The following is a 16248-nucleotide window of genomic DNA, read 5'->3' as shown; positions in this document are numbered from 1 at the left end:
TTGTGCTTTTCATGAATGGGGAGTAAAAAGGGAATACACCAGCAGGTGGTGAGGTTGTCTTCTCCCTGCGGGGAGCAGACACAGACACAAGAACACACCAGTGTGACAGCACAGCACAGTACAGCAGCAGCCCTGCAGTTGTACGCTTGTACGAGTGCTAACACATATAAATATTACACAATCATTCATTCACATCCTTTTTACTGGACAAGTTCAAGTTTAGAGAAAAGAAATCCATTTAGCATGCCTGGATAGGTTTGGCATTAATGTTTAATACTGATTCAGCTGAGAACTGATTTCACAAATGTATTCATTAGTGCACTGAGCAATTCAAACTGATATTTTCCCAGAAATGACTTTTCTGCAGCAGACAAACATCTTTCTGTCCTTGTCTCTGTCTCCCTCTCCTTCAGGTTTGCACCATCCATGTTATGTAACTAATCATCTTATCTGGCTAATTACTGGCCGAGCCCCTGATCTCACCTCTAAACCTCACACACATACCACTGTCTCTGTGTTTGTGTTTTTTCTCCATGTGAGTGAATGTTCCTCAATACTGAAACGATATGAAATGTGTTTGAAAGTTGTTCCTGCCAGACAGCAATTAGACTCCTGTAATGTAAGTGTGTTTGTTTTGCTGTACCTTGTGCCCAGGAGGGGCAGTGTCTGAGATAGAAGCTGACCTCAGGCCTCCTGGCCCCCCACTGCTGAAGGAGGTCCAACAATAACAGCTCCTGGGGGAGAACTCGCTCTGAGGAGAGACAGATGAGAAAATGTGAGACAATCTATTGCAGATCCTGCCTCATTGTCATTTATCCATATTATTCCCGCTGTCCTGCTGATGGGTCAGCCATTACAAACTCATTTTGTGCAGCCAAACATTGTCCAAAGCCACAGAACTTTTTTTCATTTTGAATTCTAGTAGAACGTTTCCAATGATACCAAATATGTCAGACTATCTTTTGGGGATATGTGTATAAAATGATGTTCAAGGCATATAAAATATTTCCATTTAATGGTATGGTGCAGCCATAAAAATCATGCAGCCTTGAGTTTCAACATTTCACTTTGTGTAAACATCTCTGCCGCCGAACGTGGTTTCTTGCTTGGAGTGGGTGGTGGTGATTGTTGCTTGCTTACCAGACGTGAAATTATAATACACCCTCTGTGCAGCGCTATGTCTTCAGGGCAGATTGGAGGACAGTGAGGAGACGGGCCCAGGCTAGCTGTTTAGTGTGCTAACTAAAGACAAAAGTTAACATTGGTGTAGCTTTCTACCTATGGAGACCTGCTCTCGGTGCGTAAAGGAATGAAGTTTGATGCTGAGCTTGCAACTTTTCTTCTAGACTGATCAGTAAACAGCTGTTAATGCTAATGCTAGCTATGTAGCAATAGCAAAACGTACAAATAGCTCCTTTAAAGCTCACTTGAAAAGTTAAAATTTGTCCTGCCAAAAAATTGAAAAACAAGGTTGAAAACCTGCAATGACTCTCAAATAATTGGCCTTTAATTTAACTAAAACTAACCCCAAACAACAACCTCATCTAAATCTTATAAGGTGTCTGTAATGGTCTGAAATGGCTCCCAGTGTGAAAATATGTATTTGTATAATTAATTATTTTTAACCAATAACCCAAAAAGCATTTTCAAAACCCACTAACAATATTCTAACAGCAAAATACATCCATCCATCCAGGCTAATAATACACACACTTAGACAATGGCTTTGCGGCCTCACACACACACCAGCTGTGAGGCCACTTGTGGCCCTGAGGCATGGCCTCGCGTCACACAGCAAAGCTTTGACACAACACAATTTATACCACCATTTATTATGTGTTGCTTTACAGTGTCACCCTCTAAGAAACAGTATAGTATAACAGCCATTTATAGCCTGTCTGACCGCTCAGTCACACCACACTGCTACACAAACACATTGTGTTGTAATGTGGATCACAACAGCTATGATTGAATGAATGTAGGCCATGCCTTAATGGACACAGCAGCTCTCCGTGTGTACATGTGATGGACTGGTCTATTCAAGTTTTACAATGACATCCAGTATACAGGAGGCACTTAGCACTCTTACTGATTTCACAGGCTGAAAGCAGTGATATAGGTCTGCCTTTGTTTATAATTAGCTCCAAAATAAACGATCTAGGCCAGAGTCACACTGTGATTATCCTGCCATATAACACCAGATTATAATCATGTAAATACTCTAATGCTCAAACGACAGCCTGTCAATGTTAATCATATGAGTACTAGACACTGGTGATATAGATACAATTCTGGCTACAAAGAAAAGAAAATGATATGAAGAAAAAGAATACGAATATGAGTTTTGGAGGGCTTATACTTCACATCAATAAGACTGCTGCAGGAATGAGTCCCTCATCCCAATGTCAATGTTTTTGTAGTGGGATTTTGGTTAGAAGACAACAGCTCAAAACATTTCCACTTTTTATTCTATGACATAAAATATGTCAGTAAATGTCCAAGTCATGATATTATTAAACTTTTACGTGTCTTATAAAAAACAATTGCTAACAAATGGCTTAATGAGTATACAGAGGTTGTCAGGGACAATCACTTCTGGTGATTGTATTCAGGCTTCAAAAATCACACTTGTGAAGATTACTGTGCTTTTCTGCAATAATCCAAAAACCCAGTGGCTTTTTGTGGAGGGAAATAGGGTGCTGCTAACTTCTGGGTTGGCCTACAAAAATGCGTCATCCCTGCAACACTCTATTGTCAACAGACTACAAAGGAGGGATATGTGGAAATATTTTAACAGAATCACAAAATTTTCTGCCTCCTTTTTGTTTCGGTTAATCAGTGTAAATTTTCTGATGATCCCATATCAGTCTGTTGGATGTTGGCTTTGTTGATGCTACAGATGTGCTCAAGTCAAACAGAAAGCTGCTTCAACAAGTTGAATTCTGATCATAAATGTATTGATTTAATTAGTGCATCATCTGCATAAATGGGCACTTTTTATACTGGCCTCTTGCTGGTGTTATTTTTTCTTTACCTTGTTTAATATTCCTGAGTTCTCTTGGCTTTTATGATCTCTAACTTGTTTATGTTGATGTGTTAATCAACATTTTTATATTGACAATGGTTCAAATTATTATAAACAATATGAAAGGGGTTGCTTATAGTGATGAACACACATAGAATCATTGCCCAAACCTGCAGTTTCTCTCAGATCTATGGAGTGTTTTAGCGTCTTCCAGCTCAGTGTTTTGGTTTTATGACCTGTCTGTGAATGTTCTCATTCGTCCAGGTCATAGTTATCTCTCTCTCAAATTGAATCGAAGGCAAATGGACTTGTATTTGTCTGTGGAAGACGTTTCGCCTCTTATCCAACTTTTATGACCTGCAACTTTACTGTTTCAGCAGCATGGAGCTGTTTTCAGTGAAAAAAGGACAACCAGCTGATGGAGCATTTAGCAGCTAATAAGCCAGATAATTCCCGTAGGAGGTGGTTGAGACCATACCAGAGCTAAAAGCAGGGTTGGACAGTATTAGACTTTGGATTTGTTGGGTGGCCAAAAAACATGACATCAAATGAAAGCAAAAATTTATATTTGTCTGCTTGATGTGTAAAATAGCAACTGATTGCTAATACATTCACCATATCAATTTTATGGCTTTCATGAAATTTATAAGTTGTGTTCACAACGCGTTCAGTATCAGTCAGTATTTTTTATTCATCACTGATGGATCGACAGATGGACTCACCATGCCCGTTCCACACTTCAGCCAAGTGACATTCCCCCTCGCCAGCCTCTTTGCAGTATTCAACCACATCAACCACTCTGGTTGCCGGAGTAACCGGGACCTCAGTTAGCATCTGCTGGGTGTCATTGAGGTAAACTGTCAGGATCACCTGTAAACATAGAAACAAAAAGGTTAAATGTCATTAAATGTCTTACCATTTACCCTACCATGGATTAAGCATTTCTCAGTTAAATATTTCTCTCTCATCAGACATAACTGATGACTAATTAACTAAGATAACTACTGGTTAACTGATAAATGATTCAGCCCTGTTCCTGTCTCAGCAATAAGAGGCAACCTGGCTGATCAGTGATCACATTCAGATTAAAGTGGAAAAATCCAGGTGAAAAAACAAAGACTGGAACAAATAAATCACACAGCACACAGCTGAAGAAGCATCTGGATACATTTACAAATAGTGCAAATGCACTTAAATCCAATCAAGGTTTAAGGCTACTCGACCTGAATGACAACATCATAACCTGAGCTGCAGATGGGAATTTAATCCAATTAAATGTTAAAGCTTTCAAGACATCAAGATACAACATGTGTTAACATGTGTAATGTGATAAGAAGGCCATTGAGAACTGGGGGAGAGAGGCAGACTACTGATAACAGCAGCTTGTAACAAGATACAGCCATCCATCTGACTAAAGAACACACTGATGGATTACAGCTTTAATTACCTATCAATAACTGCTTGTATAAATACAGACACACATACAATTCCCTCTTGGCTCAGGACAAAGGTTTAACTGATTCTAAATTTAATAAAATCAAAAATTCTCACTGATATTTATATATATATATATAATCACATTTATCAAACTCTTTAGTTAGCTATGTAATAATGCAAAGTACATATATAAAATTGCCATTTTCATCACTGTATGGCTTCAGTCTGTTACCAGTTTCCCATTATTAACATATTTGGAAAAGCAATATATGATTCTGAAGTATCAGCCGGGGAGTAACAATCCCCCATGAAATCATTTTGTTATCAAATCCTCCAAATTCTGCTGCCAAAAGATTAAAATAGTAATCAGAAAGAGGACATCCTGTGTTATCGCCAGTGATGTCATTGGCAATGTCACTGGTGATGTCATGTCAGATAGTCAGTCGGCAGTTGAAAGATAAATTTAGGGTAATCTGGGATAGGAACGCACACACACACACACACACACACACAGATACAGATACACTTTTAATCTCAATGTTTCTTTCTCTCACACACACATTACATTGCACACCGTCCATACTCAAGGATGCACACACACACACACACCACACAAACACACACACATAAAATATATACTGTACACTAATCCACAGTATTCTATACACCTGTCCTAGATCATGTGAAACAATCTCTAGTTGCATGCAGACAGACTGAGCAGGGACACACTCTCTAATGCTTGGATTAGACACACACACACACACACACACACACACACACACACACACACACACACACACACACACACACACACACATCTAAACCCTAAAACCCTGCAAACACGGTAGGGGTTTTACTAGTCCACAAATCATTTAAAGTAGGCTAATTGTGGCCACACAAGGGCTGTAATGTTTTTGTTTCACATGGTCAGAAACATGATCATTTGTTACACTAAAGGACTGCTGGCAGAGATGAAAAGACACTTTATATAATCAAATCATTCCGAGTGGTTTTCTCATTTGAACCATAAAATACTCCTAATTCCCTAAAAACAAAATATCCTTTATAAATGCAGCACAAACACACACACACACACACACTGTTGTTTGCCATGGTGGAGAGCTTGATGAAGTGTGCGGTGGCTGTGTAGCTCTGCCACAAATGTTGTAATGGCTGACACCATCGCGGAGGGTCACTGCAGAAACTATGAGAAAATAGGTAAAAACTGGGAGATGTGTAGGTTTATCCAGTAAAAGTCATGTGTCACTTTCAAATGCAGGTTACTGTGACACAAGAAACTCTTTTTAGTTGCCTGTCTTGGGGAAAAATAGCACCAAAGTAACATTAATATTAGAGACCAACAATCTGTGTTAATCTTCTACCAACTAGCTGTGTTATACATACTGATTACAGGCAAAACACCAGTAGGTGCGTCTCCATTGACCTGCTTAATGCGCAATTTGAAATTGCTGACTTAAAAATTAGTAGTGGAAATGTGATTTTCTAAAAAACCATCTGACAAAGCAATATTCCGCAAAGCAATATTCCGCAAATTCGCAATGGAAACACTTTTTACGCGTTCAAGTTATGGCGCCTGCTGTATCATCACTCAGGGAGCCAGTTCCACCCGAGAGGCAAACTGCTGGAAATCCATCATCACGTTTAATTGGAACAAAACCCAGCTTTATTTGCATAACATCACTCGATGGAAACTGTATTTTGTCGCCTTTTTTTTTTTTTTAAATCGTTTTTATTTTACACAAAACTTTAATGGAAACCTGACTACTGTTTTGCACATCTTTGGTAGCATCCTGCATTAAACTGAAATTCTTAAAAGATCTAAATGCGCTGCTGGATTAGCATGAAAGTTTAATACCAACACCAAAGTCCAATACAAAAAAACACAAGTATTGCTTTCATATGTGACAAATCCAAACATTCTACTCTTTGTGCTTTTACTTTGAAAAGAAAACAGGATCACAGATCTTTGGTAGATATTTGCTACTGGAGGTCACAGATTAATGAAGGTGGTAGAATTAGATAGTTAGCACACAGCAAAGACAAAAACCTGAGGTCTCTAAAGCAGACACCTATTTCACAGCAGTACCATCATGTATCATTTCCACGCCTGCAGTTCACCTCTTACACTGCAGCTGTGATGCTTTGTGTAGTTGCAAATGTTTGCCGTCATTAAAGGAGTTAAGCACAGATCACTTGTCCTACTTCAAACAATTATTGCCTCATACTAATAAGATAATGGATACAGTGTACTGTGCACCACTGCTAAGATGCAAAATGAACCATCTTTACATATTGTGAAATATCAGTTATCTTGCAGGTAGCATGAAGAAAATATGTGTTTGGAATCCAATCTGCTGTTTACACCCACTGTGTACCTCCAACACAGCCGCTACAAGACAGGTTATATTACTTGAAATCCCTCTATGAATAGACCAGACTATATAGCTCCAGAGTAGAAGACCAAACCTAATCCTGCTGCAAAATTATTATAATATAGTGTGATGGCTGTAAACCATAAATTCTACTATTACCAGCTAAGAGGTTTTCCATTGTGTCTGTAGAACTAACTATGATCAGATTAAATTTGTAATAAATATCATGAAATATATGGTGTGAAAGCAATGCTGGTCTAATTAGGAATTATAGAAAAGCTGAAAACTTTCAGAAATCACTTGAAATGGATTTAAAGTAAACAAATAAAAAAATCTAGTCAGTATAGAGACTGTAGAGGAGGCCAATCATTGTAAATAGTGAACTCACAGCCATGACAAGTTTATTCAGTGTGTCAGTAAACAAGACTAACAGAATATAACACACACACACACACACACACACGGAGGCAGATTGAGTTGTGGTGCTGAATGGAGTGACTCGGGCTATTTTAGGCATGAGAGAGGGGGAGAAGGAGATAGTCAGATAGTCAGAGAAGAGAAAGTGACTGTGAGCAGGTTAAAGTGACAAACAGCTCAGTGTCCTCCGTTAGTCTGACTGCTGCAGAAAACACATCAGTGCTGATTTCATTAGCTTCTCCAGGGTGTTTCAGCACATGCAGTGTGTTTCATTTTATGGGGGAGAGGCGCAGTGGCTGGTGCACATCCTCTGAACTGAAACCCCAACCTGGTTCCATCTGCCCCTTTAGCCTGTACAGGGCCATACAGGGCCCATCATTGTAATGTTGATTTGACTACTTGTGTCAGTAAAAGTATTTCACCACACTACACTAATGCAAGTACGATTATTTTAGAGAAACGCACATTTCACGCTTCTTTTTCTTTGATTTACAACTCAGCTGTACAACACTGACTCACTGTGAAGAGCATGTAGAAATACTTGAGTCACAATAAAGTAAAGCTGTTCTGTCTGTCACTCACCGATGGTTTGGTTTTCCCGCTTCTGAGCTTCTTCCTCGGTCTCCTGCATTTACTCACGTTGAGATTTTTAGAGAGAAACACCAGTCGCTCCAACACCCGCCTACAGAAACGCCTCATTGGAAAACCATCGAGCAAAGACACACACAGCCGTGTGTGGGTGCCCGTGTGTGCGCATGTGTGTAATTGTCAAAAAGAGAGACAGATAATTAGAGAGAGTGGTGTCTTTGCAGGTGGGAGAGTTTTTAAAATGTGTGAATGTCAGAGCGCGTGTCTGTGTGTGTGTGTGTTTGTGTGTGTGTGTGTGCCAGGACAGGAAGTACAGATATAAGAGTGTGTGTCAGTAAGGGAGGAGGGGAGGGAGGGGGGGGAGTCGACTTTCAGTAAATATGAGGAAAGGGAGAGGGTGAAGAGGAGAGGCTGATGGGAAATAAGACAGAGAATCTGGACACTTTTTATGCCTGTTAGTGGGAGGAGACCATGAGACTGAGCTGATATTGGTTTTTATGACCAATCGGATACGGTCCGGTCAACACCGCCCACCTCTGATATGATGTCGGTGCTTCTGTTTTTATTGAACATTTTATTGAATACACTGAATATAGTTCATATACTCCTGTCAGATTTTTTCAGTAGGTATCTCGCATACATCTTGGTTTTTCTGTTTTTAAAATTAGACAGTTTGACATTTAGTATCCTACATATTTTACAGTTTGCTTATTTGGTTCACTGTGTTCATGCTCAAATGCATATATCACCATACTTTTTCATACAGCCTACTGTACATGATGTAATTCTAACTGTTGATGTAACTACACTTACAACTATATTCTACATACTTGCTTGCATCCTTTTTTTTAACCTGATACCAAAGATTTGACACTCACTGAATAATCTACAACACATTATCAGGTATGTGGATATATTAGTTCTGGCATGTGACAACTGAATTGTGAAGTCTTAAAAAAAGTCTTAGGTGTTCCTGTGCCAATTTTATCTTTATATTTCTACTTTAATATTTTATCATTTAAACTTTAAAAATTAAAAATTCTTGTTCATCACAGTGCAGTCTACTGTTGTTATGTTTTACTTTTCCTGTACATCTCTTTCATTATATATTTGTATATATGCAGCATTGTAATTGTTGATTTAATTGAATTATCATATTGTAATTTATACTTTAATAATCTGTGCTGTACACTGTAACTAGATGCCGCTGAAAAGACTCTAAACAATTATTTTCTCAAAACCCAAAAATGTTCCTTAAACTCTTATTTCCAGACACCACATCTGAACGTTTGCAACTCTCTGAATAACAGACACCAATTTAAGGTCAGTGGCTTGATTAGTTCAGGGCAGGCATGTGTCAACTGAACTGTCCAGTCTTTAAAAAAAGGCCCAGACGCTCTGATGCCAAAACTTTTTTTTTAGCCTTGAGTCCAGCAGAGCTGGAGCCGGACAGGTCACTTAGGGTCAAGAGTGACCTTCACTTATAAAATCATTAATACTACAATACTGAAACACTGTTTTACTATATTTTTAGTGCAGCTTATAATACTTCATGAGTCTTAACAGCGAAAGATTCATAGACAGTTACAGGAACATGAAAAAGCCTTAATACCACTCTGAATCACAGACATGTGATGGCCCAACAGCAATGACACAGTGCAGACTTGAAGAATGTACCTAAACATAATCCTGAACACATGAATTACTTTTTTATATACTAGGTATCAACACAACATAAAAAACTCTGGTTGGACAGTGGTGTGGAGCGAAGCTGTCCAGGAGCAGCAGTGGTAACGCTGGACACAGAGATTAGAGAGGCTACACTGATATACTGCAGCATGACTGCACTGTTAAACACACACACACACACACACACACACACACACACATACAGAAAGGACACAGAAGGTACATTGGCAGAGGAGCTGTCTCTCTCTATCACACACACACAAGGTCACATGTTGGGTGCATGTGCTCAAAACACACACATAGAGAGCTCTGTTGCATCTATTGGATTTGACAGAAAATCAGTAGACAGTGAGAGGACAGCGAAGACAGACGTGTTATATCATTGCTGTAAATTACAATCTATCGCCTGTGAACTTAATGACTAAATAAATTCATTAACACACCAGTAAATAGCAACAACGCCCTGTCTGTCCTTTACTTGTGTTTTACCCTGTGCTCTGCCTCTTGACCTCTGTCACTCCAGCTCTCTCACACACACACACACACACACACACACACACGACAATAAATCTTCAGTCAGAGATTAGTTGTCGCATGGATCTGACTGATATTTATGTCCCACAATTCTCTGCAGCCGCTGCCTGGAGACCCTGTACTAAACTATCATAACTCTTTAGTTGAAGGACCATCATTAACCAGAGTTATGTTTCAGCAATTCAGCAATGGTGAATTCCAGGGAAGAAAGTAGGTAAATAAATAAATTACACTAGATAAACACTAGAAATCTTCATCAAGACTTTGGGGCATCATCAGACATTTTAGGGTATCAATTATCGTTAGATTCATCATAAAACAGTCTTTTTATTAGTTTTATTAGTTTATTAGAGAAGCTGTATTTTGTTTAACATGGCAGAAGCTCTTTCTGTGACTGCCACATTTATTACAAAGTACTCAGAAGGAATTAAAATGTACTGCCTTGTAAGCGTCTCTGTGTGTGGTGAGTGTGTGTCTGTGGTGTGTGGTGTGTGTGTGTCTCCACAGGACCTGGAATTCTTATAAACAAAATGTTCTTCCAAGTTCTTCAAAGGGACAGTACTGTACTTCCACCCACAAAGACAATGCAACCACATAACAGAAATTTATGCGCACACACACACACACACACACCTAAAACAGTGAGGTAAGCGCACAAAAGTCTAAAGAAAAAAAAATGATGACCATGTCCATAATTTTGAACACTTGTTTCCTTCTACAAAGTGTGCTGACTATGTATATGTGTGTGTGTGTGTGTGTGTGTGTGTGTCCTTAAGGCACACTCAGAGTGGTGAAAAAGTCACATGGGTATGTCACCCTGCTCACCAGCTGTCACCAGCTGCCCACTGAAAGGACAAAATGCATACAATATGCTCCAGAGCAACACTAATCATGTTTGAATTTGCAGAACAGATATTTTTATATACTTCGGCTAAGTGGAGCTAACTCTGCTAATAGCCATAATATATACTGTCCAGAAGGTTGTAGCGCTGGGGTTAATGTCACCGGGGGTAGCCTTTAGAGAACGCAGCATGAATAATGATGAATTTAAAGGAATAGTTTGACGTTTTTGGAAAGAAGCTTATTTACTCTCTGGTGCAGAGTTTGATGAGAAGATCGACACCACTCTCATGTCTGTACACTCAGCATGAAGCTGCCACCACCGGCTGATTAGCTTAGCTTAGCACAAAGACTGGAAACAAAGGGAAACAGTTAGCCTTATTCTGCACCTATAAAACGTACTGCTTAACACGTTATATTTAATTTGTATGATCCGAGCCAACACTGAGGTGTAAGAACAACAACTCACTGTTTAATGGTGGTTATGTCCCAGATTGTTTACAGGCTAGTCACAATAACTTCCTGGAGTCCTGAACATAATCTGTAACAACGCAAATTTCATTTTTTACAATTACATTTTTGTAGAGACTAAACAAATGAGATATAACATGTTCATTAGTGAGCTTTACAAGTGCTAATAGGTGGATTGGTTACCTTTGGACAGAGCCAGGCTAGTCATTTTCTCCTGTTTTCAGTCTTTGTGCTAAGCTAAACTAAGATGCTGCAAGCTGCAGTCTCATATTTAAAATTCAGACATGTAAATGTTTTTATTTTCTTATCTAACTATCTGAGTGCATTTCTCAAAATGTCAAACTATTCCTTTATATTGAAATGATGAGGACTCTCTCTACCTGGTGAAATGTTACAGGGACATAATTACAGTATGTGACTTTACTGTGACATTTACAGTCAAATGCAGTGACTGCAGGGGTGTGTGTGTGTGTGTGTTGTATAACCAAATTTAATATTACTGGCTGAGATGGTGTAACTGTCATTTTTGTGAATGTGAATTATGTAACAAAGACGATTAAATGCTGTTTAGGCTGCTTTAGCTTTGCTGTATGTCATTCTGAATGATGATGGACTGCGTCGGGATCTGGGGGGTCAGTGAGTTTATACCTGCTCCACCAACCGTTCAAGGAGAGAGGTCCTCCTGGGAGTGGGATGGTTTTCAATCTGTGCCATCTGTCAAACTGGTGTTATGTCTGACCAGTGTGTTTTTATTTCTGAATCCAGCCCATTGCACTGGCCTTAACTCTTACATGAAATTTGGAATGTAATTTCAGAGCAGCTGGTGGAAACCCACATCATTAAAATTTAGTTCTTGTGATGTTTCAAACTGTGGTTTGCTCACTAGTTAATGATGAACCATCAGAGTGTGGGTGTAGTTAGTGGAAACCGCTTCCATTTAAAAACCACACACGAAGACATCCTTTTTTAGGAAGTACATCGAGCAAAATTAGGAAAGTATTACACACTGAGGAGAAAATAGCTGTGCCATCCAGTCCTACCAGTAAGGCAGCTTCAAGTAACAGCTGCTAATAAACTGCAGGGATTTACAAGCTTAAATATGGAGTCAGATACTGTATGTAGTAGCACTCACTGAAGATAGACTGATGATAGGTCTGAGTCTATATTACATTACATTCACACTTCAGGACACGGGACTGATGCTTTTGTTTAGAGCAAGGTACAATGAATGAAGTATAGAATGAGCTTTAATCTCATTCTGATGTAAATGAGCCTCATAAATGACCATTATAATAAACAATATGATAGTGAATATTTTACTGTGGATCTCTGGTAACAGGACAGTAGAGTTAAGTGGAGTGACAGCTGAAGGTGATTTGCGTTCCAAACCCCCCCCAATCTCCCACTGCCCAAACCCAAACACACACTCACACATACACACAAGTCAGTCTGTACCGTCTCTATAGGAACTGCATGTGACCACTGAAACATGAGCTTCAGCTCATTGAGAAAGAAACGCCCTGTACACTTCTAAACCAGTCTGCAGTATCTCCTGCATGTCTGATGTCCATGAATCGTTTATGTTCATGGAATAGCTTGAACATTTTCTACAAAATATCTGATCTCAGCAACCTCCCAGGAACTATTGTAGCAACTTCAATCAGCAACACATGCAGCACAGCAACACCAAGATGAATCAATCCTGCAGAGGAAAAGGCCACTATATTATTTCTGAAACATTTTTAGTTAGCTTAAAACTTCTAAATCTTTTTTTTTTTTTATCTAATCAGGTGTGATCCTTGTAAAAACTATATGGTAAAAGCAGACCACAAGATCACCAATACGACCTCTGTAGCTCCCTTGTAGGGTCCGATTATGAGGTGACGGTTACCAAAGTGATTACAGTTCATCCTGAGGGAAACATGAACGTCCAGCACTGGCAGTAGTGTGGCTAATATTATGATTTAGCATGGACGACTTCCTGCGTCCATGAGGAATGAAAGTGGTGGCAGCGACTTTGCCAGCTCTCTACCCAGGAAAATATTTGCCGGCTGCTCAACATGTCAGAAGAAGTCGTCAGATGAAATCATACTCAATCACGTGAGCTGGTGCCCTGTTTACAGAAGTGAGCGCAAAGCTGTTAGACAAGCTATACGTTCTTTACGTTTCTCCCAGCAGTCTTAATGAATAAGTAGCTGTGTTGATGGGCAGCTTTAGGCAAACATTTTCACAGGGGAAGTCAGGATTTACACTCACAAAGCTGTGAACAATGAGTGGAGAATGGCAAAAGCTAAAACTCTCTGTACTTTGGATGAAAGGAAGAAGAATAGGCCTGAACCAGGAAGGACATTTAGGATGGGTTGAAAGGTCAAGGTAAAATTTCTCTCTGTGTTTCTGTCTCTCTCTCTCTCTCTCCCTCTCTCTCTGTCCCAGCAGTAAACACATCTCTATATCTTCAGCGTATTGTCTGGAGCTGACAGCAGCCCAGCTCAGCCACAAAGAGGTGTAGTGTTTTCTCTCTCTCTTTCTCTGTGTGTGTGTGTGTGTGTGTGTGTGTGTGTGTGTGTGTGTGTGTGTGTGTGTGTGTGTGTGTGTGTGTGAGAGAGAGAGAGAGAGAGATTGAGAGAGAGATTGAGAAAGGAAGGACAGGATGGAAACAGGAATACTAATGGTTTACTCATTTCAGTGCTGGCAGGTTAAGACCTTCATTCTGGTTGTAAGGAGGGCTCAGAGATTACTGCATGAGAGGCATTTAAGTATACAACATCACCCTTTTCCTCCTATATATGCAAACTTTAGACTGTGTGTATGTTTATAACATCCACTGAGAAACACTGACCATTTCCTCCTCATGACGAACGTCAGTAAGAAATGTTTCTGTGTAAAACCTGGGTAAAATGCAGCACATTAAACTTTGAGAGTTTTGTTCATGAGATCCAGTGTTTGAGCTGAATACTAATGCATGAATATAGTGCAGACGGTCAGAATGAAATATGACAACGTTTCTACTAGTTGTGGATGATGAGCAAATGCCCAACACATGCAAAAAAGCATGTGTGTTATGTGTGCAAATGTGTTAGGGTGTGCCAGTGGGTTGTCTCTCTCTCTCTCTCTCTCTCTCTCTCTCTCTCTCTCACACACACTCACACACACACACACACACACACACACACACACACACCTCTTAAAATTATTGTAAAGACAAACAGAAGAAAGAAGAAAAACAGGACTTCTGATAATAACCTTCAAAATAAAAGCCCGCTTGACGAACGTGTTGCAGTACTACACTGTACATACAATCTAACAAAAAATAAAGAGTGTGTAAATATATATATATATATATATATATATATATATATATATAAAACTCAAAAGAATGTAGAGCTAGCTAAAATATTAGAACACTTAAAACTGTAAAAAGGGATTTTTCCAGTGGGTACAGAGCACAGAATCTCCTATAACTGCCAGTATCTTAAATTATTGTAAATTGCTGTTTTGCTTCTTTAATATTTATTCTGAAGTCATCAAATCAACTATAATTTCTTATGTCCTTGCTACTTTTAAAAACGGGGCATTGTATTTGTTTTTTTGTATTGGTGTCCAAAGTCTCCTACTTGATTGTATGACTTAATCAAATATTTCAAATATTTTTTATTTGTTTAAGTTTATTAAATGTTATCTTAATGTCATATTAATGTTCTATTTTAATGGATTTGTGAATTATTACAATTCACATATGCTCTATTTTGAAAATTCAGTGATCCACTTCCGGTTTGCCTGCTTTTATAATTTGGCAACTTCACGCAGTTCAAAGCATTGGTTCTTTTAATAGTCTTTACATGTTTGTTTCTCTAAAAACAAATACTAATAATTTAAATCTGCTCTGTCTGTGTGTCTTTAGAGAAATATCCCTCTTTTTCCGCCATCTTTGCCTTCCTGTCCATCATTAAGCTGTGTTCTCAGTGAATACGCAGATTGTGACAAGCTATCAAAAGTTGGTTTTCATTACAGCTAATAACTGTATGAAACCCAGCAGGTAACTAAGTCTCCTTGACGCTTATGGACGACGGCAGCGTCAGTTTGAACTAATCACCCTCACATGCTCAGTTTGGACTCACTGGAAACCCCTCACAGTTGTAGCTGTCTTCAAACTTTCAACAAACGGTGCCGTTTAAGATGCTAATTCCAGCACAGAGAAAAGAAAATTCTACGTTCTTTGAAACGTTTCATGAATGAAAACTCACCGGCAACATTCCTGCTGGTCTGGCAACTATCCTCCTGTCCCGTTAGAAAAAGAACTTCTCCTGTCCTCCTGTCTCTCCTCCGCTCCTCTTTTGATGTGTGTGGGGGGGGTTTTTTCGTCTTTTCCTCTGGTTTCAGGTGATTTTCCATACATCCAAAACTCTTCTTCTTCTCTGACTGCAGATCCAGCCAAATATCCAGATGCTCAGAAAACCTAAAAACTCCGGCTCCTCTCCACTTTCCTCTTTTCAATCCCTCCCTCTTCCTTCCTTCCTCTCTCTCTCTCTCTCTCTCCCCCTTACACACACAGACACACAGTCTCTCTCTTTTCTGTTTTAAGCGCAGAGAGGAAATGCAGCTGTGTGTAAGGAACCTGGGAACACCCGTTGTTGTTTTATTAGTAAAGTCTCAGTGATTTTCATCCTTTGATCATCAGCGGTTTGCTCTGCAGGGTGAACTGGGTCACCGTCCCGATCATCCCTCCCATCTGCCCCCCCTCAACCTCCCCCCCGGTCTCCTCCTCTTCCTCCTCCTCCTCACGATAAATAGCCTACAGGTTCAGTTAAATATGTAGGAAAAATAGGTGGTGGAACAATCACCAATATAATAATC

At 39.4% G+C, this 16248-nt stretch overlaps 1 protein-coding gene across 5 annotated transcripts in view; it reads right to left on the bottom strand.

Annotated features, from left to right (window-relative positions):
* The window catches only part of LOC111225440 (apoptosis-stimulating of p53 protein 1-like), a 47469-nt gene extending 31613 nt beyond the window's left edge, over positions 1 to 15856 (bottom strand). For 3 of the 5 annotated variants that reach the window (XM_022750310.1, XM_022750313.1, XM_022750311.1), the window contains exons 1-3: positions 7855 to 8124; positions 3748 to 3895; positions 644 to 751 (exon numbers count right to left, since the gene is read on the bottom strand). In XM_022750310.1, coding sequence (XP_022606031.1) covers positions 644 to 751; positions 3748 to 3895; positions 7855 to 7971 — 373 coding nt within the window. In that variant the 5' untranslated portion in view covers positions 7972 to 8124. Of the gene's footprint in view, positions 1 to 643; positions 752 to 3747; positions 3896 to 7854; positions 8125 to 15638 lie in introns of those variants that run through there. The other 2 variants (XM_022750312.1, XM_022750314.1) reach the window with 2 other exon arrangements.
* Positions 15857 to 16248: the final 392 nt, after the last annotated feature.

The sequence above is a fragment of the Seriola dumerili genome, unplaced genomic scaffold, assembly GCF_002260705.1.
Source record: "Seriola dumerili isolate Sdu_G_001 unplaced genomic scaffold, Sdu_1.0 BDQW01000149.1, whole genome shotgun sequence".
Classification (NCBI taxonomy): Eukaryota; Metazoa; Chordata; class Actinopteri; order Carangiformes; family Carangidae; genus Seriola; species Seriola dumerili.
Note: the sequence above shows the minus strand (reverse complement) of the source record. Positions and strands in the feature narration are given on the sequence as shown.